The sequence below is a fragment of the Chenopodium quinoa genome, unplaced genomic scaffold (genome assembly GCF_001683475.1).
Source record: "Chenopodium quinoa cultivar QQ74 unplaced genomic scaffold, ASM168347v1, whole genome shotgun sequence".
In the NCBI taxonomy this organism is placed as follows: domain Eukaryota; kingdom Viridiplantae; phylum Streptophyta; class Magnoliopsida; order Caryophyllales; family Amaranthaceae; genus Chenopodium; species Chenopodium quinoa.
The window spans coordinates 2,923,833-2,946,626 of NW_018745533.1; the positions used below are offsets into that span (position 1 = coordinate 2,923,833).

A 22,794-nucleotide genomic window follows, 5' to 3' on the forward strand; every position below is an offset into this window, starting at 1 on the left:
TATCGAAGACCGTAAAAACACGATTAATCCATATGAACGTTTTTAATGAAATGGAGGCAGAATCTTATATTGCCATATAAAAATAACAATAATAGAACAAAGTTAATATTTTAACCCAAGAAAAAAAAAAAAAAAGGAAAATTCGGTGGGGATTTTGGCATATGCTAATTTGCCAAGTTGTGGTCTTGGTTTTGCCTCTTTTGATCTCAACTTCCTCTCCTTTCTTTCTCTCTCATAATCTCTCAAAAAATTTCAACCAATTTCCCGAAAATTAGATTACCAATTTTCATTTTTTAATTTCATAGTTTTATTGTTAATTAGATTAACAAGATTACCAGGATATATCTGAATTTGATCCGTCAATTTCTTGTAAATTGAGGTTTAATTTTAGGTGGGTACGAATAATTCAGCTGAATTAGGAGGAGAATTGTATGATTTTGGGTGAAAAAAGGTGAAATTTTTTGTGGGTGTGACAAAAATTTGTGGGGTATTGGTAAATGAATGTGGGTAATTGAAAAAAAAATCGAACTTGGGAAAAATTTGTGAAGGAAATGCTGTATTTGAAGCAGCCAATGGTTCAAGAATTGGGTGATGGTGAATTTGTTTATTTGAAGTGAGGAATTTGAATGCGAGTCTGAGAAATTCCCGAGCCCGGAGGCTCGGGGATCTACAAGAGAGCGCGAAAAATAAGGAAAATGGGTTCTCAAGAAGAGGAACCTCAACCTTTTCACCCTAGTCTCTCTCCTCCTGAGACGTGTATGCACAAGTTCAGGCTCTATGAGACTCGATCGGTATCGTTCCCTTTTGATTGTTCTTGTTGTGATTGTTGTTTGTTGTTTTGAATTTTGTATTGCTTGTTTGTGTTTATGTTTATTGTATGTAATAGACGGGATTTGATTTCAGGTCTTGGGTATTACCCGCGGGAGTTTACTAACTAAGCTTGCTGACATCCACTTTTGGATTTTAATTGTGGATGTTGGTTGACTGGTTTACATTTTTTTGGTTTTGAGATCTCTATGAAATGTTTTATAGTTTAATGTTAGTTGTAGATTTAAGTGTGGTAAGTTGATTAGGATTCTTGATACTTGTGAATTTTTTTATTCAAGTTGAGTTTTAAGTTTAATTATGTCAATATTTTGCTATGTTTCATTTGGGTGGTTTTGTGATTTCCTAAAGCAAATTTGAGCACAAATAAGGAGAATTAAAAACACTGCGAAATGTGGTTTTAGTGGAGGGTAGTTCAGTGTATAAGCTGTACTAGAGCACCTTGTAGGAAATGTAATTAAGTATAGTTAAATGGTTACCGCTTAGTGCTGATGAATTCCCAGCTTCACATTATGATTATGTGTTAACTAGACTAGAGAATTTGTAGTCTGTACACCTTGTAGGAAATGTGACATGGTATAGTTAAAATGGTTATCGGTTAATGCTGATGTGTTCCAAATATGATTATGTGTAAACTAGACAATGGAATCTGTAGTCTGTACACCATGTTAGAAATGTGATTAGGTATAGTTTCACGGTTACCGCTTAGTGCTTATGTGTTCCCATGATGATTGACTTTATTCATATTGAATAACAGACTTATGTTTTTCCCAAATCGCTGTTCAATGGCACATTACATTGCTCATCGTAGAGAAGTTTGTTATGCTTCAAATAAAATTATAAATATGACCTTGGGTATGTTCTGCTTGAGGATATGGCAATCTGATCAGTTTATATAACTGTGGAGAGCATTTAAGTAATTCACATATTCATTTTTTTAAGGTATATAGAATCAATAAACTACGAGAGCAGCACCTTCAGATGGTAAAAACCGCTGTTGCTTGAATTGAATTGGAAAAAAATTTGTATTGAAGAGAGGATTAAAGAGGGGAAAATTATTGGTGAAAGAAAGGGGAAGAGGGAGTATCCAAAATCCGTAGGTTAATTTATTAGAATTAGACATTGCATTCATTGTTTATGAGAATAGCATTAGAGAAGAAAATAGCAATTTGATTATCATAAGCTCCATAAGATGGCTGTAGTTTTATTGGAGGTCTGATTTTTATTGTGATTATTGGACTGAAGAGGAACTAGAGAAAACCTATTTCTTACTTGTAAATGTATTGATGAATTATGCCAAGGATGTATCTAAAGTGAATAAATTAGATATCATTGGTAATTTTTGCCGTAAAGTTTTGGTCGTGATTATTAGTGGCTAATAGGTATAGGATTTTGGGTTTCATTTCTTTGGTCTAAGTTTCAAGGTTCTTGGATTTTGAGGAGACTATTTGTGACTGGTTTGAGGCTTTGAAAATTTTGTAGATCAATGGTGTACTATGCTACAATGGTTGCTCCGTTGCTGTTTAAGTATTATGGGGTGTTTGGGGCATTCTTTTTACCTTTAAAAATTAAGTTTCACGGCTGGTCTATTCAGGTGTAAACAATCTAAACATAAGGTATAACCGGGGCTGATTAGGACCAACTAGGTCTAATGAGCAATATAGATAATTTTGGCCAAGAAGACTGCACCCTTAGTTGTTTTTGATTTCTATTGCCAAAGTAAAAATAAAAATAAAAAGAGTTGTATTAGTTATTGTTGATACAGCCCAATGGCATGGTATGGAACTTGAAAGTCCCAGGTTGTTTATATGAGGAGGGAGGTTTACTGGGGCTCGCCCTCCCTTTTGACAGCTTTTTGGGTGGGTTCTCAAAACTATATTAGTTGGAAAGGTCTTTCTTTTATTAAAGTTTTAAAGGTGGAAATGAGGCTTAATGTTAGTAGAGGCTGTATGGACTGTATATATGTGTGGATTTTAAATCTATTTGTAGTAATGAAGATGGTATGCATGATGCGTGTACTCATATAGTCATATGATACCAAGTGCATATCATCTGTGGGCAAAAGGATGATTGAAGCAAAACCATCATGCTCTAGGCGCGCCTCGCTCCCATGCTTAGGGAAATGGGCTTTAGCTAGGCGAGGCTCAGTCACCTACGGAAGGCGCGCGCCTCAAAGCGCCTTTGTGTCTCACGGAAAATACTAAGATTTAAGTTATAAATTGAAGAATGATGGACATTTTTTCAAATTCAGACTACCTTAGCTTTACATATATCATTATTTAATTTATTACGAATCTTTTTAATTGGTATTAAATACAATTAAAGTAACAAAAATAATTTGAAATAAATATGTAAATACATGCGCCTTGGATACGAAAGGCGCGCGCCTTAGCCTTGCGCCTAGGCTGCAAGGATCATTTGCGCCTTGGTGCGCCTTGCGTCTTTTAAAACTAAGCTCAAGCATATGCGCGTGTGTAATTTTCCTTAATATATCTGTGCTCAAGAATTTAAGATAGGGAAATTGCTGGTTAAAAAGAGCACAAAGAAATTGACTTTTGATTAAAAATTCCGTGATTATCTTGTAAAATGAATTTGCTGATGTTTGGGACAGTTTGTTAAAAAGCTTTTTACTTATTAACGCAGGATGTTAGTTGTAAGAATACTAATGATTAGTTTGTCGTCCTTGTGTATTCAAGAACCATAAAATAATTTAAGATGTTTGACAGTTTCTCCTTAAAGTCCTTACACTAAGGAGGCATTTTAAAATTGTTTGTTAGGACCTTGTATAAATATTTATCTCATGAAGATATTGTCCTGATTGGAACAATCTATTTCACATGCATGTCTAGTCTAGCAAGCATTTAACATCATGGAAATGTTTTAAGTTTTTAATATGAAGGCATGTATATATTTTGCCTAATTGCTTTGGAAGTATCTTCTGGGTTGATCAAACATGAGAAATTTTGTATCTTCTTTTGACTTGTTGGCTAGAAATAGCTTGTGGCTTGATATAAATGCCTTCTATCTGAAATGTTTATGCTGTTATTCTGATTGGCTGTTTTTTTTTATCATTCAGAAATTTTATATGATAGGAAGGGACAAGAGTAGAACATATTGGCGTGTGTTAACCATAGATAGGTCAGAACCATGTGAACTTAACATTCACGAAGATCCTACTACATATACTGAAAGTGAATGCAACGAAATTTTGAAACGGATACATGAAGGAAATAAGTCCATTGGTGGACTTAAATTTGTCACTACTTGCTATGGAATTGTTGGTATGTTATTTTATATGATCCTATAACTTACACTTTGTTTGGATAGGAAGAAATGGAAGGAAAAGAAGAGAAGAGAAATGGAGGGGGACAAAATCTCTTGTTTGGGTAAAAGATTGGGGGAAGGGAGGGGAAGGAGAGGGAGGGATCCATTTTCCCTTTCTCTATAATAACCATAATCTCTCCAAAATTGGAGAGATTTGGAGGGAAAATGGAGCTCACCTCCCCCTCCCTTTCTTTTCCCTTCCCTTCCTCCATTTTCCCTCCCCTTCTTTTCCTTCCTTCTTTGCTATCCAAACAAAGCGTTAGTCTATTGTTAAATGGTTAGTAAGTTGACCTTAACTTCTCTTCTCATTTTTTAGGATTTGTTAAATTTCTGGGGCCTTATTATATGCTGCTAATCACTCAAAGGAGGAAAATTGGCTCAATATGTGGCCACATGATATATGCTATCTCAAAGAGTGAGATAATTGCTCTTCCAGATTCTGCAGAGCAAAGCCATATGACGAACTCAAGGAATGAATACAGGTATACTAATCACGGACTTCTGGATACTTTTCCTTGAATATATACATGAATTTATACTGATGCGGTTCTCTCTTATCTTCTCTAGCACCACAGTAGACCTAAATAATTTGGTACAATAAATTATAACTTGAACCAGTGACTTGACTGACTTCTCTAAGTACTGCTGTTTTCTTCCATTAATCAATATAATGGCTAAAAAATTAGCTTCTTGCATTGCGTACACTACTACGCTCAGGAACTTTTATCTCTTGACTTTATGGAAATGAACTCTTTCTAGTTACCAACATGAATAAGTTGAGTTGGGTCTGTGTAAACATCTTCTTCGTCATTCTCTCTCTTGCCTTTATTTATATATGTATTTCCTCCGTTCTTTTTTACTTGACCCGGTTTGACTTTTACACTATTCACCACCCCTCCTTTGACCGTGTTTTGTGAATAATATGTAAGGAAAAACATATTTATGTTGGATCATTTTGAATTCATCTCAATAAGTACTATCATAATATATAACTTTTATATTTTTTAATTATGGAGAATTAAAGTTATTGACTGTTAAAATTTTGCATTGGCAAGCGTGATAAAAGAAACAGGTCAAGTAAAAAAAAACAGAGGAAGTATATTTTTTAATTTTTTTATGAAAAAATTTTGTTAGATTGTGGCTTGAATGAAGTGAATAGGATTGAGTTCATTTCTACTCTACCTACTGTCTTTGATGGGACACGATGTTCTCTCTAACTATTTTCTCTTCTACTGTCTCTGCGTATAGTTTGTTGTAAATCTTAGCTTACTTCTCTCCCCTGTCTGTCTTAGGAGTAGGAGAAATTCAGATGCATATTTAACAAATACATACATAAAAAAAAATTTAGTGTGCTGTATAAACTTGCATGGTTATCCAAAATGGAGCCTTAGACTTTTAGGGGTGACTTAAAGGAGAGCCCCCTGGAGACAAGGGAATGGGAAGATTTCTTCTCTCAGCTTCCTTCCCTGATCTGCATGCATCTGTCATTATTGAGAGTGATCAGTTATGTAAACCAATGCGTAGTTTTATTGAAGTGTGGTATCTTTTTTTCTCTGTCAAAAGCACAGATCCCCACTTTGCTGGAACTTGGGAGGATATGGTTCCATCCTTCTGTTTGTTTGTTTGTTTGTTGATGGCAACATACTTCTGTATTGCAATGTTGATTGGAAAACTGTTGATATTGAGCTAGATGGAGAGCAACTGATTAACCTTCAGTTACTGCTAAAACTGCTGTTGTTCTTCATGATGGATCATAGTCCCTTCTAAAATATCACCTGCCCACTCTGAGTTAGTATAAGACAATGAGCAAGTAGTGGCCATATCTTTAGGCATTAACAGTATTCTCAATGGTTAAAGAGGAGAACAATGGGTGGAAACATAATCTAAGAAACAGACAGTGGAGTCAAAAGCTTATGACGTAAGGCTAATGCTGAGCTAAGCTTGCTGACATTAGAGACCAATTGATTGTAGCAAGGAAGCAACAATAGAAGCTTACGTTACTGTTGCTATTGTTGTACCTGCTGTTGTAACAACTATTGTGATAGGAAAGGAGTGTGAGGGTGTTAGATGCCTCTCATTATTTCAAGGAGGGGACAATAGAAATTAAGTGACTTGTGATAGATTTATTTATTTTTCACCCTTTTTAGAGGTGTGGAATGATGTGGAATGCAAGGAAAGGCAGTAATTTGAAGTTCAAGATTAGGGAACACATCCTTGTTCTAGGAAATTTAAAAATTAATATGTTGTTGTAAACTCAATTTTCTTATATTTTAAAAATATCTTATAGGGGTATTTTTGTTAGATTGGTAAATCTTATAATATCAGTTTATCACGATTAGAAAATTGATATATGAGTTGCATTTAGATATTAGTTCTTTTATTAATCTGGAAAGTAGTGTTTCCCGGGTATAGATTCCCTAATTATGCATTGTTACTTGTCAGGAAATTGGATGTTGTCTGTAGAATTTTGATTGGAAACAATGACCATCATGTAGTATCTAGCCAGTTTCAGGTGTTTCCTTCTTTCTTTTGTTGTTGTTGTTGTTGTTGTTTTTTTTTTTTTTTTTTTTTTTTTTTTCCTTTTAGGTTCAATTTATATCTTGCTTTTGGCTTACTATATCGTCTAATAGGATCAATCCATGAAATCGGATGTATTAACAAGTTTATGTGTGTGGGTGGGTCGATGGATGTGGGTGTTGGAGTCTGATGTCTTGGAGTTGGCCATCTGAACCAAACCAAAGGACTATAGTTTATCTTACTAAGGGTCGTTTGGTTGGAGCTTTTGGAATGGAGTTAAATTCCATTCCATCATTTTATTGTTTGGTAAGGACTTAACCTTTTAGGTATGGAATCTCATACCAAGGGGGTTCTACTTCCACCACATCCCCCTAGACCCATACCCACCTTCCCCCTAAGATGCACAATCCATTCCTTTAATGACATGTAAAAACCATTGCAAAGAATAAACCAAACAAGTTTAGACAAGTATGAGGCCCATACCTCTCTAGTATGATATCCGAGATCAATTTATTTCAATTTAACGAACCAAATGACCCCTAAGTAGGGTTTACTAAGCTGGCTGGGTACTTGAACTTGCTGCAATCTTAGTAATCTGGATGGTGGTGTATGCTCAACTTAGGAAAGTTAAGATAGCTGGATTTCTCTTGTTATTAGTTGGCATTTTATATGCCTTTTCGGCTCTTTCTCCTTTTTAAATAGAAAAGGGTCAACCACACTCCCAATAGATGTTTCTATGTTGAGCTGCTGTACTTTTGTCTTTATTGCACCTATTGTGTATTCATTTTCTTAAGTGGCGTATGAGTTTATATAGCTTTATCTTTGGAACATAATTCATTTGGTGAAAGTTAAGACCTGCACAAATTGATTTAAAAAGTTAATTGGTGGTTTTCCTTGTCTCAATTTCATGTGTTGCCAAATTCCAATAATTCTTAGTGCAGAATTGCTTTCATTTTTGTTAAATCTTTATTGTGCTGGTTGTGCAGGTATAAGAAGCTTCTGTGCATGGTTGATCTTACGAAGGACTTCTTCTTCAGCTATTCATATCATGTCATGCGTACTCTACAGAGGAACCTGTGTGATAGACAGACAGGGCATGTCCTCTATGAAACTATGTTTGTCTGGAATGAATTTTTGACCCGTGGAATTCGAAGTCATCTCCAAAACACACTATGGACTGTTGCATTGGTTTATGGTTTTTTTAAGCAAGTGAGTGTTGAACTTGTCTCCTAGTTTGTTGTTAATGCTGTGGTCTGGAACACAAAGTTAATTGTCAGAATATGAGATGCACATGATGACCAATAGCTTTTTAATTAATTAGTTAATATTTTTTTTTAAAATTTCTGAATTTTCATTTACATTGTCTACTGCTGTCCACCTGTGTTCTATCGACCTTATCCTTTTTTTTAATGGTATAATTGTAATATTCTTCTTATTTTTGTATACTTCAGGGGACACTCTCTATAGCTGGGAGCGACTTTAAGCTAACCCTTATAGCTAGGCGTTCACGTCATTATGCCGGTACAAGGTTGGCTCACAGTTCTCAATACATCTCCTGTCAATTATGAAATCTTATTGAGTCATTTTTCCTGTCCTAAACTTTGTTTATATAAACAATTCTTGTTATCTGTATATTATTTTAAAAATTAGAAAAATGACTTCGATTTATATGGTTAGTGAATTATGTTAAAATAATTCTTAATAGTCGATACTATGTTACACCACTTATTTGACATGTAGATTGAAATTTTTTCTTCTGACCTAAGTTGGCAATTCCCGTCTATGGTCCAATTGCTTTTGACTAGGTATCTTAAACGAGGAGTTAATGAAAAAGGGCGAGTGGCAAATGATGTTGAAACGGAACAGATTGTATTCGAGGATGTTGCTGAAGGATTACCTGTGCGAATTAGTTCTGTCGTCCAGAATCGTGGCTCTATTCCTCTTTTTTGGTCACAGGAAACTTCTCGCTTAAATATTAAGCCTGATATTATATGTACGTTTTTCTTAATTATCGCAGCCCTCAGCTTGTTATTGTTGTTAGCATTAATGTTATTAGTGTTACTAAATATTGGCACCAAAAACAATCTCTTTGATTTTAGTATGGTGATTGGTAAGGCTACATACATGCTATTCTTCTCAAATAAGGATGAATACATACATTTTAAATTGGGGTGTAAAATAAATAAATAAATACGAAGTATACTGTACACAAACACCCCCAGCCCATCTTCTCTTAGTGGTGGTGGTGGTGGATTGTGGTTGGCGTCAGAAGTAAATATGTTCGTTATCTTCTTAGTACAAGCTTAGCCAAAATAAGCACAATTGCAATCCTAATTAATCAACTACAATCCCGAGATCGTTAATGTAACTTTTTACTTGTTTGGGAGTAGGAAATGTGAAGAATGCATGGAATTATTCTCTTTCAGTCTATGCTTTTGTTTAGCATGGTGTAACATAATTAGGAACATAACCAGTATGCATACTTGTATAACTAAAGGCAATTGTCTATTTAAAGATCTTCATGTGGCTCATTGACATGCTTGGTTCATAAGACTTACTATTAATGTATATATGTTGGGATAATAATAGATTAAAATTAAGGAAAAGTTGAACATGCTAATGTTGCACCCTTGATCTCACCTTTTATAAGTTTATAATTTAAAAATATCATAACAAATAAGATTTAACAACATATTAATAATATTACTAAAATAAGTGCATTTTAAGGTGTCAAAAGAGAAGATCCATGAGAGTAAATCAGGGTAGTATTAATTCTACTTCCTATTTCATGATTGCCATTCATAGAATTGCACCAATAACTTGTTGGATGTCTCAATTTCTTCTAATTGATAGTCGTTAATGGTGCTTTTTATGTGTATTGAATGAAAGGATGATTACATATTCATTTATTTTAAGTCCGCCTTGATCCTTAAATTTTGGGAAACATTGAAATAAACCTCAAGAGCCGACTCTCCGCTTTGCAAAATTCGTAAAAATGAATTAAAAAAAAAAAAAGTCCCTACTTGTTTATATAGGAGGGAGCCTGGTTGTGTCTCCCTTTATAATTTGAATGAGTTCGGTGGTGCCTGGTGGTGTTTCATTTTATAAAAAATCTGCAGTTCAGTAACTTAAGTTTTGATAAGAAAAGCCCTCATCAATAGCATTTATTGCCTTAATGTTATAGTTACTCTTTCTAGATTAGTCAGTCAGTCAATTGATATTGTTGTTTTGGGAATAGTGTTTGCAAATAAAGTTTAGTATTGACAAAGCTATTACCTTTGCCAAAATAATAATTCTTTGTGATTGAAATTTCTTAATATATTCAGCTGAATTTGAGTCATGGGGAGATGATGGAATGGTACAGCTATGATATAAGGTTATTTTGATGAAAATTTATCTTGTTAATCAAACATAGTGAATAAACCAATATATTAAGATTTTTTTGTGAAAAACCCGGAGCCAAGAACTAGACATATCTATAATGAGGTGGCAATCTCTGCATCGCTTTATCCTTTCTTATATTGAGAAAGTAAATAATTTATGTAATATTAGAGCATTACTTGATTATTTTCTAATAAACACCTGGCCTTATTTTGTTGCTCTCTGTAGTAGATTTAATATCATTTCCTTTTCAGTAAAGCAAGATATAGCGATAATTTTTTTATTTTTGATGCTGTTTCTCTTTTCAGTATCTAAGAAAGATCAGAATTATGAAGCTACAAGGCTCCATTTTGAAAATCTTACCAAGCGATATGGCAATCCAATAATCATTTTAAATCTGATCAAGGTATGTTTACCAGAATTTTTACGCTGTAGTGATTTTCTTTTTATGATTGATCTGATTGTCAGGCAGCCAGTCATAAAACATGTAAAAGAAGCCTGAAAGACCGTAAACTGAACCTTAGGGATGTCTCTGGTGATCTGATGCATTTTCCTCTTTGAAGTCATTATTGTGATAAAAAATCAACATTTACAGATCCTATGCATTACTTCTGCAGAACAGGATTCAGTTATCCCATATTTTGTAGCTGAATTCAACAAGTAAACAGATGTGTCCTCTCCTTGGTTACTTAGACTTGTCATTAGTGTAAATTGACCATATCCATATCAAAAGTTTAGTATCCAGCATGGGCATTTGAGGCAAAATGATATTTTGAGTAACAAATTGAGTAGGATTTTAAGAATCTCTAGTGTTCGAAGCAGAATAAGTTCTGATTGCGTATGCTATCATCTTTCTTGAACAGACGGCTGAAAAGAGGCCACGAGAGTCTATTCTGCGTCAAGAGTTTGCAAATGCAATTGAATTTATTAATAAAGATTTGCCTGAAGAAAAACGCTTGAAGTTCCTGCACTGGGATTTGAATAAACATTCACGAAGGTAATTTATGTCTGTCATTCTTATACTCCCAAAATCTCTAATTTAAGCTTTTCAATAATTAACATTAGGCCTGAGTATTCTGTTTTCCTCTTCCAGCAAATCTACAAATGTGTTGCTTCTCCTAGGAAAAGTTGCTGCATATGCATTGACACTAACAGGATTCTTTTACTGTCAACTACTACCAGCTGCCGGGTCTGGTGATCCTCTAGAATGTCCATCTTCTGGGTAAGTTATCTCATAAGAAATTCTTGATGGTGTTATGTAGGAATTCATTTCTTGTTCTGTCTATATCCTTACAAAAGTAAGAGAATCAAGTCAGAAAGTTATTTTTTTGTGATCCTATTGGAATTTATGTTTTGATTGAGCACGCATGTTTGTAGCTTACATAATGGGAACTCTTTTTTCGTCGGGAAGCTGTTATATTGCTATACACATGGTTTATAATTCATGATAATCTTTCCAAGTTATATGATATGCACGTTTTATTATCTACCGGGTCTGTATATGGTGTCAGGCATGAGAATAATGAATAAGGAAGGCAGAAAAGTTTCAAAAGCCAATTACATCAATAACATATTATTATCGTTTGCGGCAAATGTTTGTTTGTTAAATTTATGTTGAAGGACTCAACATTGATTTAAGAGGGCAATGTGTCTTTCAATTTCCGTAATTCTCATGCCCACTGGGTTAACTTTTTCATTTTTATATTTCATGAGTTTAGTGCCCACTCAAGATGTGGTAATGCTTGTGTTTTGGAAGTATAGATGTCTAAGTTCTTATGCTGCGAACTTTATACTTTGTCTGTCTACCTTCTGGTATCAGGGAATAATTTTGATAGGTTTATTCTTATGAGGTCTCTAATCTAGACTGTGATATCTGTCTGTCTATATTTCCTTCTTTGTCATATCTATGCTGATATTCCAGGTTGATCTTAAGTTTTTTTGTAACAAATGTGGCTGCCAGAACAGTTTAAGTGATAGCTGTATGTTATTGACAACTGAAAATCTGGCTAGTCTAGTTTGTGGTGATATGACTCCTGGGAATAAAGTTAACTTTTAAAAAATAATGCAGGGACTTCGAGACAATAGACTCTTCTGAACAGAATGATCCTCTTTTTGGCTGTGAGGATGTGGATAATGTTGAAGGAGATGCTGGTGAAAATAAAACCAATGGAGATTTTGCTGACAGGAAGCCAATGTTCCAAAATGGCGTTTTAAGGACCAATTGCATAGATTGCCTAGATCGCACAAATGTTGCACAGTTTGCCTATGGATTAGCTGCCCTTGGACACCAGCTTCACTCTCTAGATATGATAGATGTTCCGAAGGTAGACCTTAACTCACAGCTAGCTGATAGTTTGATGGGGTTCTATGAGAAAATGGGGGACACTCTTGCACATCAGTATGGAGGCTCTGCTGCTCACAACAAGGTATGTATACTGCTGAGCATTTTTGACAAGTTGTTTCTTTCTATATGAATTTCTTTAGTACTTTGGCTGGTAGTATGACTTGTAATCCTCTACTAAAAAGATAGAAATTAAGAAAGTTGAATCATATGACTTGAAGCATCTGTATAATGTTCCATCATTCGGATTATGTATGTTCATGCATTCACAGAGATTGGGTAGTTTTAAAAAGATTTAGATTATTTCTAGCTGGTGTACCAACTCGTTAGAAACGAATAAAAAAGATATTATTTTGCAATGAACCAAGGTGCATGGCCACGTGGACTGATCACATATGAAAGAAGGGGCGAGAGGAACCATCAGGAGGGGTGGTAGTGGAGCAGCAATATTAGAGAAAAGAAGACAAATGATTGCAGGGGGTAGGTGGGATCTTTTTGACAGCTTTTGGCTTTGAGAATGTGTACATTTATAAAGGGGAAGAAGGGTAACACATGGACAGCTTTTGTATGATGAATTAAATTGTGAGAGTGGTGACCTAAAGTCACCTAGTGGAGGTTGGTGGCCTCAAACCACCTTTGTAAGCAACCCTTCTTAGTTCATCAATCAAAAAATCTTTTTTATTTTGTCAGTCAGATTTTCTTGTTTAATTTCTCTAGCATATTGTTGTTATTGGTTGTAGATTGTTACATATTTTTAGTGAGTATTCCTTCCTTATGATCCAACCTGCTGTCTAAGGGGATGGAATTTCCTTTTGAATTCTAAGATTCTTTTGGAAAGTATCATTGCTTTAATGGCCAAGTAAGAGGAACGGCTATTATCATTATGGGTTTTGAGTTGGTAAGGTAGTGGGATTAGAGAAGGAAGACAAGCAATGTGATAAATTGACTGTAATTTCTGCTAAAACTAGGGTGAAAACCTTAAATATTAGGCATCATCTTTAGCTAGTGTTTAGTCAGGAGAACCATCATTTGTAAAAGACCCCATTAGTCTTTCCCTGTTGTATTACGTGGGAGGTGTTGGGGGTGAGGCCATCTTGGGCATGGGAAAGAAGCTGAACAGAAACGTTGCTGATGCTTGTTTAGTCACTGAGGATATGTCCACAGGTCAACACCCCCCTGCTCCTCACTACCAAGGCAGGGACAGTCATTTGATATGCAAAGGCATTTTCAATCTTTGGTTGCCTGAGTATGTTTTTACTATAATATTTTCACCCTTCCGATGCACACACGCATACCAACAAATAATAAGAAAGAACAGGGAAAAGCAGACCACTTGAAATATGAATCTTTTGCACTTGTAGATATTCTCTCAAAGAAGGGGTCAGTGGAAAGCAGCGACCCAATCCCAGGAATTCTTCAGAACTCTGCAAAGATATTATAGCAATGCATATATGGATGCAGAGAAGCAAAATGCTATTAATGTGTAAGTTCACTTTGACTTCCTGTAAACAATTTTTTTTGTTGCTTATGCTGTCTGCAAAGCGGTCTTAATAGATTCTTACACAAACAGGTTATTTCCATCATTGTATTCCCATTGGACATTAGAAAATTATTAATGTGGCTTTTTGACAAGCATGGTAGCTTCGTACTGCATAAATATGTTACCTTGTTGGGTTCAGCCATCAAATTAACAGAAATATTGCTTATGCTCTTCGACATTGTCGCTAAATCAATATTGTGCAGATTCCTGGGACATTTCCAACCGCAGCAGGGGAAGCCAGCTCTGTGGGATTTGGGCTCCGATTACAACTGCACTGCGGGGAGAAATGGGCAAATGGATGTTGATGAAAATGGAAGGTAATTGTAGTTCGGGAGTTGAACATTTGGATTAGGCACTGTTTAATTTTGAATTCCTGCTTAAATTTTTGATGATTTGTAGTTTTGAGGTAACTAAATATGTTCCATTTCGGGGAAAGACGCCATAGTATTTCTACGCATGATTTGCTGGAACACTATATTTTTGAGGCTGAACATACTTGATGCAGAGAGTATATTTTCTACAAGGTTTATTCATGTAATTGGGTGGTGTGGCTTGTGGAATTCCACATGCTATTTGCCGACCTCATAGTTTTCTTCCTTTGCAATATTAATATTTGATGTTGCTAATAAAATCTGGAAATAAACGATTATGATCATTGCTTAACCTTCTGGTGTTAGGTCTTTATTCAAAAGATGCTGGTCAGATGGAAACATGCTGCGTGGAAGAGACACTCCCATTTCATCGAGACATGTACTACAGGAGAATTTTACAAACTTGGTATTCCCTGATACATCTGAAGGTTCTAACCGGATTATGGTTGAATCATCTCCTGATATGTCACATAAGGAAAATGATACGTCATATTACAGGTTTGATTCACTGTGATGTTTTGCGGTATTTAAACGTTCTATATACTATATTATATGTTTCATATCTCATATTACTGTTTGCTTCGAAATAGGTGTAGGGTGATATTTGTTGATGCACTTGTCATTATACTATACTAGTATACTTTATAAGAATGAGACCTGAAATTTATTTGATGATGTTTGCTGCAAGTTTATATACAAATGTGTGATTGTTTCCATAGATAATTCCGTGTCATGATTTTTTGGGAATGTTGGCCTGTTGGGTAGCTTGGGACAGCAGATTTGCCTTCCAGACTTCCAGTTGATGAGAGTACAATAAAGGAAGGTTCAAATTTATTTTCATGTTATAGTATCTATGATACTTTCCTTATTCCATTGTCCATTTACTTTTGTCTATTTTACACATGCATGATTAATGTAATAACTGTTGCATGGGTTAGTACTTAGTAGATGCTAAATAATGGACTCAGACTCACTGAAATTGGCCACAGCTTAGTAACTTTTTTTTTTATATATATTTGACTATAATCTCTCTCTTAAATGACTAAGTAGGTTATGAATCAAGAAATGGAGCTATATTTTTTTTTTTCCCTTTCATATCTCCACTTTGAGACTCCAAGTGCTAGGGTTCAGTTCCTCCGATTAGAAGATTGCGAGACATTTTTATACAAAATGGAATACTATGGGATAGAAAGGAATTTGTTTTGGGGCAGGTAAAGGAGGATGATAGGTTTTATTAAGACCCTTTGAGAGGGCGTTTAATGTTGTTGCATTGGCATCATTAAAACAAAAAATATAAGGGCCTCAGCCAATGAAAGAAAAGTGTTTAAGGGGAGGAAGACGAGAAAATTAGGAATTTACAAAGGAGCTTAAATTTTACCTAGAAGCCATCTCTTCTTAGAGCAGATTTGAGGACAGCTCAGCATGTGACTTATCTGATGGTATTACGTTCTAATGCGTCCCTTCAAATTAGCATTATAGTATACTGCTCTTCCATCAATAATGTGCTACATCCACATTTAATCTGAGATTTTAATTAAGAAATTGAATCAAAGTACCATAATTGGGTAGTATCTTATCTCTTCCATGAAACTAAGTCACCTTCACTTGGAATTAGTAGTTTAACACTTCCTCTATATTCTTTTACTTGCAACACAGGTTTAAAGCACCCAATTTTAGGAAGTGGTTAGAGGAAGGTAAATGTACGACTATTAAAATATTTTTTACACCAGGAGTATTGAAGGGTTAGGTATTATGTGTATAAATAATTTTGATTAATATGTTCGATTAGATTGTTAAATATCTTCCTTAAAGTGCGTGGCGTGAGGCTTTGTTGCAAGTAAAGAAATGGTGGAAGTTATACTAGCTAGGGTAATATAGGAAAGACCAATGATTAGATTTCTAAAGTTAGGAAGTGGTATCAAAATTTGGGAGGGCTCAAGATAGGTACATGGTTCTTCTGGATTAGTGTAGTTGTTACTGAATATGCATTCCCTTAATTCCTATTTGAGAGCATAAAAAGATTTGAGATTCCACTGTTAGCTTGTCAGACTGAAAATTCATTCTTATGTGCTCTTTTGTTGTAGCCTGCTTAATATAAAATCAGTTGGAAATCTTAGGGTGTCTTACAGATCTTGCAATATAACTTCAACCCTTGCTTTAAGTAATTCTAAGAAATCAGTTCTTTCGAAGATTTGGATAAGGTTAGATGGGTGGTAGATGATTTACTTTTTCCTCGGTGGCAGAATTACTCTGATCAAACTTGCCTGTATTAGCTGTCTTTGTTTAAGGTTACAGTGGCTAATGCACATAAGAATGAGATGCTGATAAGTTTATGGTTTGATTGTTTGAAGCAGAGGAGAGGTCTGAAATGATTACCTAGTTTGTTTGGGTGGAGTATTTTGGCTGAAAACGAAGGGATATTAGGGTTTGTCCTATAAAGAATTGGTTTTAAAACTGTTTTGTGAGGTTTAGAAGAGGCAAGGAGAAGTTAAGCAAAATATCATGATGGCATCTTGTGGACCATATTGCTAGAACAGAAATGGAGCTACTTCATCTCTTGCTTGTTTTGTATAAAAGATACAAATGGAATAATTTGTAAATATTTAGCTGTGTTTTTCACTTTCTCCTAGAGGAACACTTTGTCCTCTTGATGTATTCCTCTTTTCGAGCTCTAATAAAATGCTTATAAAAAAATTCTACGGGGTGAAAAAAAATGTTTTATCAACATGCAACTCAATGAATCAATCAATCAAAATCTTAATCCCATAAGTGGGGACGGCTACATCAACATGCAAGTATGCAACTCTTGAAGAAATACTAGTATAGTCTTGACTAGAAGTACTTTCTTATCAACAAGTGTCTTCTTCTGCTAAGACATTGGTGAACATTGTTTAAAACTGACTTAACCAATCAGGAGTATCAGTGGAATTAAAGTCAGCAATGTAATTAGTTCTTTTTTACCATTCTTGCATGTGGATATTATCTCTCTACAGAGTTGGGTCACACTGTTAATTTATTCTGTTCGTTTGTATTTTTAATTCAGTGGCTTATGCTTCAATGTTAGAGCTTCATGTCTTGCAGCTCTTTAGTCAGTTCATTTCTAATGCATAGTGCGTTTATTTCCTTAACTGTCTTTGTGACAGATATTCCCAAACTATGCCTCGCAAGCAGCTTTTTGGAGATGTGCAAAGAGAATATTATGCTGAGAATGATAATGTCAACGTCCATGAACGCGTAGATACAGTAGATAGCTCAAATTTTGTAGACTTGGATTGGCTTTCTTCTTCTGGATATTCATGTGGGGAAGAGTCTTGTGAGAGGTAAATTGTTGAGTTTCTTATAAGTTTAGTGCATGTATTCCAGTATTGGCGGTTAATCTGAAGCTTGATGGTTTTATCAGTACTAGATTACGGTAGCAAAGAAATTCCATGGATCTTATTGGTTCTTTGGATTCTGCAGATGTAGAAATAGAGAGCATAGAAAAAAGGAGTAATGACCTAAAAGTTTTGTTCTGTTTTAGCTGTGTAGTTAAAGAAATTATAACTCAATGAGTACAAAGAGATGAGTTGAAAATATTATAAATCTAATAACAAAATAGTAATCAATAGGCAACCTTATTTCATTTCACTAGCACTTTTACATGAACTCACAGTCTTTGCATTTCACTCAATTTCCTTATGTACCTGGCAGTCACATTCTTGAACGTTGTTTAGCCTGATTTTTTTAGTTGGGAATTGGGATATGTACTTCCACTAGAAATAGTTTGAGTAGTAGTAGTGTTTTTTTGTTTTTTTTTGGTATAAAATCTATAAATGTATATGTTCCTTTATTAACTGAATATAATTGATCTTCATAACTCATGAAAGAGTTGGAATGGGTTAAAGACAAAATTTGAATGTGCATTTGTTGTATGTATATTATTACAGCTTAATATAGGTAGGAGGAGGTACATGAAATTAATGTTGGATTTAGGAGGAGGTAACACGTGAGGGGAGATTCTAGAATTCATCTTCCAATATATGGAATTACTGTTCTTGTGCTGATAAGGAAACAAAAGATTACTTTCTCTAAACCTTTTTGCACTATATAATCAAATACGATTAACCATGGCTATATTTTTATTGTAAAACAACCATATCATTGACATAGATACAGGTTCATGAAGGAAGGATTAACCTTCCTTCTTCTAGAATGCAGTAATGTTCTTTGTTGTTGAGAGTATGGTGGATATCCCTTCACATTATATACAAAATACAATTAAATAACGAGGCAGAGCTGCAGAGGAAAATATTTCCTGAGCAAATGGAGACAATTTGTCATGTTATCTCTTATTAAATGCTTTTGACATGCAATGGTCATATGGAGGTAATAGCTGTTGTATGCTTTTAGGTAAATTGTAACTGCCAGTATTTGGGTACCTACAGTTAGGGTTGCCAGTATTTAGGATTGTATACTGTTATTTTGTTATCTTTGCTTTTAGACAAACTATCTTGTGATAAACATTTTCTTAGATAATTACTGTTGAAAATAAAAAGGTTTATGCCTGAGAATCATTGGAACATACTTCCTCTGTTCCAAAGTAGTTGATATATATATATGTAGGGGCAGACTCTCGTGAGAATTTTTCTTATGTGGAGAACACTTTTTATGTTCTAAATTTTTACTCGTATGTTCTAAATTTTAGATCTGATGTTCTACACTTTTTCCCATTAGATGTTCTAATTAGTACTCACATGTTCTAAACCATAAATTAGTTTAGTTAGATGTTATAAATTTTGAATGACTTATTTCGAAATTTTAACTTACTTGTTCTAAATTTTTAAACGTGCGTGTGTTTTAAGATTTTTAGTTATATGTTCTAAATTCGAAAGCATATGTTCCAATTTTTACTCACATGTTCTATATTTTTACTTATATATTCAATATTTTTACTCCCATTTTCTATATTTTATACCAAGTGTTCTAAATTTGTTTATTCACATGTTCTAAATTTTAAATCAGATATTCTAAATTTTAATCATATGTTCTAAATTTCATTAAGCAAATTTTTTAAATTTTTACTTACATGTTCTAATTATTGAATCACATGTTCTAAATTATTGCTCACACACATGTTCAAAATTATTAGTCATATGTTCTAAATTTAAATTTGAGTCGCATGTTCTAAATTTTACTCGTATGTTCTAAATTTTTACTCACGTATATATAGGATCCAGTGAGAATAGGTCCATATGTGAGAATTCATACTTATATGAGAACTGATCTATAACTTAGAACACGGAGTAAAATTTAGAATATGCAACTCAAATTTAAATTTAGAACATATAACATCTGATTAAGAATTAGAATATGTGAGTAAAAATTAAAAAAAATCTGCTTTAGAAAACTAGAACATATGAGTAAAATTTTGAACATCTGATTTAAAATTTAGAACACCTGGTATAAAATATAGAAAATGGAAGTAAAAATGTAGAACATATGAGTAAAAATTTAAAACATGCGAGTAAAAATTGGAACATATGCTTTCAAATTTAGAACATATAACTAAAAATCTTAGAATACACGCACGTTTTAAAATTTAGAACATATAAGTTAAAATTCTGGAATAAGTCATTCAAAATTTATAATATCGAACTTTACTAATTTATGGTTTAGGACATGTGAGTACTAATTTAAAACAGAGTACATGGGGAAAAGTTTTAAATAACAGATTTAAAATTTAGAACATACGAGTAAAAAATTAGAACATAAAAAGTGTTCTCGCATAAGAAGAATTCTCACATAAAGGAGGGGTTCTCACGAGAGCCTTCCCATATATATATATATATATCAACTACTTTAATTATACTATTGTGAAAAATAATAAAAAATTTATTTTAATTAAGCAAGCATTAAAAACGGATCTACTATATTTTTCAGATCTATAATTCACACATGTTAGGCAAAGTAAAGTTTATAAATATTGTCAACATTCACAATGTTTCAATTAATTTGGAACGGAGGAAGTGTATCATTTGGTGAAGCATAAGATAACCCTCTCCTTCAATTGTTCCCCTTTCTTGCCTATCGTTGTAAATAATATAAAAGTGATAATGTGTCTGACTTAGGTCATTAGTTCCCCTCGGAAGTTAGTATGTGATGAGCTGTCAGTTGTCAATCTATTTGCCAACCACTTATATTCTATAATATCAGCACATTAAGGTTCTACCCTCAGCTGGTCTATATATATATATATATATAAGCTCAAGGAGACTGGAAATGAGAGAGGATTCTTACAAGTGTTACCACTAATGTTTTTATTGTTATTTTTTACAGGTCGATGTCTATGAATTCTCCACTTACTGGTGTATCATTGGATAATGTCATGAATGGAGTGACAGGAGAAACAACTCCATCCAGCAGTCAGTATGGATCAGGCATGAGGGTGAGTCCCTCACACAGTGAATTAGCAGTAGTAATCTATAGTTTTTTCTCAAAGTCCTTCCAAATTAGCTATTATGCACAATCTAATTATTTTGTATGTTTGGCAATCCATATAATGTTAGGTTTGTCAATCAGGGATTGATCACTTGAGCATTGATAAAATAAAACATATTGTCAGATGCTTTCATTGTCAGCTAAAGTATCTTTATGGAGTGATTAACACTTAACTACCTTAAATATTTAAGACTTTGACTTTATTTCTCTAATCACAAGTACTACACTACTACGTATATGAGATTTTTAGTTACAAACATGTTTAATGATGTTCCTGAGATGCAGTACATTTGAGAAGTCAGAACAGTCTAGGGAAGGGATTTGTTTGGGTGTCTTTATATATAGGATATAGTTTAGTGAGCTATTTTTACATCATTTTGAGTCGTATTGTGCAGTATTATTTGGCTTGGATTAATATGGATGTCTAAATGGCTCATGAAATTGTCTACACTTTAGTAAATAATCGTTGCATTTTCATACGAGGAGTCAACTATATATAGCTGTGCTGTTATTGTAGGAGTATGTTTACATTAATCCAACATGGTAAAAGACCTTTAGGTGGTGTTAGGAAAAGGGTTGTTAGTTAAAACTATAAAATTTCCAGCGTTGCTCTGGGGTACACTAAGGTAGATGGAATACTTATATTTGCGATCAAATTGTCTTGTGTAAAGATTAATGATACACCAAGGTGCTGTCTTTCTTTTCTTTTTTTTTTTTTTTTTTTTTTTTTTTTTTTTTTTTTTTTTAACTAGGATTTTGGAATTTTGTTTTATTAAAAAATATAGTTCAATACCTGTGTGAACTTTGTCTGCAATGTAAGAGGAGATATTTTACATGGAAAAAAGGACCACAAATTTTGTCTGAAATAGTTCTCAATCTCTTCCCCCATTCAAAGTTTTGATTATGTATTTAGGCACTTTGCTCAACATTCTTGTATGCTTATACTAGTCTATCTGGACAATTTGTTACAGACAAGGGAACAGACAGAAGGAGAACTATCATCATGTGGCCAGGTTAATGATTCTGTGCTAGAAGAATTCTCCGAAAGCTTTGTGCGTTGGGTTGTATCAGGAGAGTCGCTTTGCTTTTGAAAATTTTGAACTTTCTTGCTGTGGTTTCCTGTCTTCCTCCTGTCTGAAATTTTGAGATTGTGTGCGGAGCTCTTCCTTTGTTCTCCTTGTGAATGAATTCCATGCCCCTTCGTTTATCGTAAGAGTTGCGAAGTTAATGTAGAGCTTGTAGGCTAGAGAGTGAGCTGGTACCGTGAGAGTTGACAATGCTTAGTGGAGTGCTTGAGCAATTGCCTCACCTGTCATTTGAAAATCAGAAGCTGATGGTAAATAGCCAATAGTTTACAGATTCTTTTAGGAGTTTTTTTCTTCCTTTTCTTTGCTTTTTTTTTTTTTTTTTTTTCTTGTTTTCTCCTTGAACTATTTTCTTGTAAATATGTATCCTTTGCTCTTGTGAGCTCCTCTTGCAAATGTAGGCAGTTGATTCTTTTCATCTGTTTTAACAATAGATCGAATTGAAGGAATTTCATACTGAAAATGATAGAAGAAAGAGGACATTAAGGAATAGTTGGTTTTGTACAATTGTTGGACTGCTTTCTCAATGTCATTTTCAACTCCTTATTTCCTGAATTTCACCAATTATTCTTTAATTAAAATTTCATTTTACTTTTCTTCTTTTCCTTAATTTTTTTAATGAGAACTTGATGTGTAAAAATTTAGAAATGTGTATTTTATTGTAATAATATGAATTGTCTTCAAAGATACTTTCGTAGGCATCTTCTTTTAACATTAGAGTTTAAGTGTAACCATGTACTCTTTTGTATTTTGTACTTACCATTGCATATACTTCGATATACATATCGAAGATTGTCATTGGTAACATTGTATTTTTGCTTTCTTTGGTTAACATGAATGATGATTTGTGTTGGTATTGTTATTAAATAATCAGCCATTGTTAATTTTGAAGGTTAAGATTTGCCATTACTCTAAAATGGAGTATAAAACTTG

General features: G+C 33.9%; 1 protein-coding gene across 1 annotated transcript; it reads left to right on the plus strand.

The window, feature by feature from the left end:
• Positions 1 to 94: 94 nt before the first annotated feature.
• On the plus strand, positions 95 to 22,471 carry LOC110715708 (phosphoinositide phosphatase SAC3-like). Its single transcript, XM_021894302.1, has 16 exons — positions 95 to 791; positions 3,902 to 4,106; positions 4,466 to 4,631; positions 7,653 to 7,875; positions 8,118 to 8,194; positions 8,472 to 8,659; positions 10,356 to 10,453; positions 10,911 to 11,044; positions 11,141 to 11,269; positions 12,116 to 12,473; positions 13,750 to 13,871; positions 14,132 to 14,245; positions 14,606 to 14,797; positions 17,443 to 17,619; positions 20,615 to 20,723; positions 21,748 to 22,471. The coding sequence occupies exons 1-16, from the start codon at positions 696 to 698 to the stop codon at positions 21,865 to 21,867; spliced, it is 2,508 nt and encodes an 835-aa protein (XP_021749994.1). The 5' UTR covers positions 95 to 695; the 3' UTR covers positions 21,868 to 22,471.
• Positions 22,472 to 22,794: the final 323 nt, after the last annotated feature.

What these genes read in the sequence shown, in the direction of transcription:
- LOC110715708 (XM_021894302.1), top strand. Translation starts at nt 696, where the DNA reads ATGGGTTCTCAAGAAGAGGAACCTCAACCTTTTCACCCTAGTCTCTCT. An exon ending in TTGAATAAACATTCACGAAG is followed by an intron (nt 11,045 to 11,140) that starts GTAATTTATGTC and finishes TTCCTCTTCCAG; the next exon opens with CAAATCTACAAATGTGTTGC. An exon ending in AGTATGGATCAGGCATGAGG is followed by an intron (nt 20,724 to 21,747) that starts GTGAGTCCCTCA and finishes AATTTGTTACAG; the next exon opens with ACAAGGGAACAGACAGAAGG.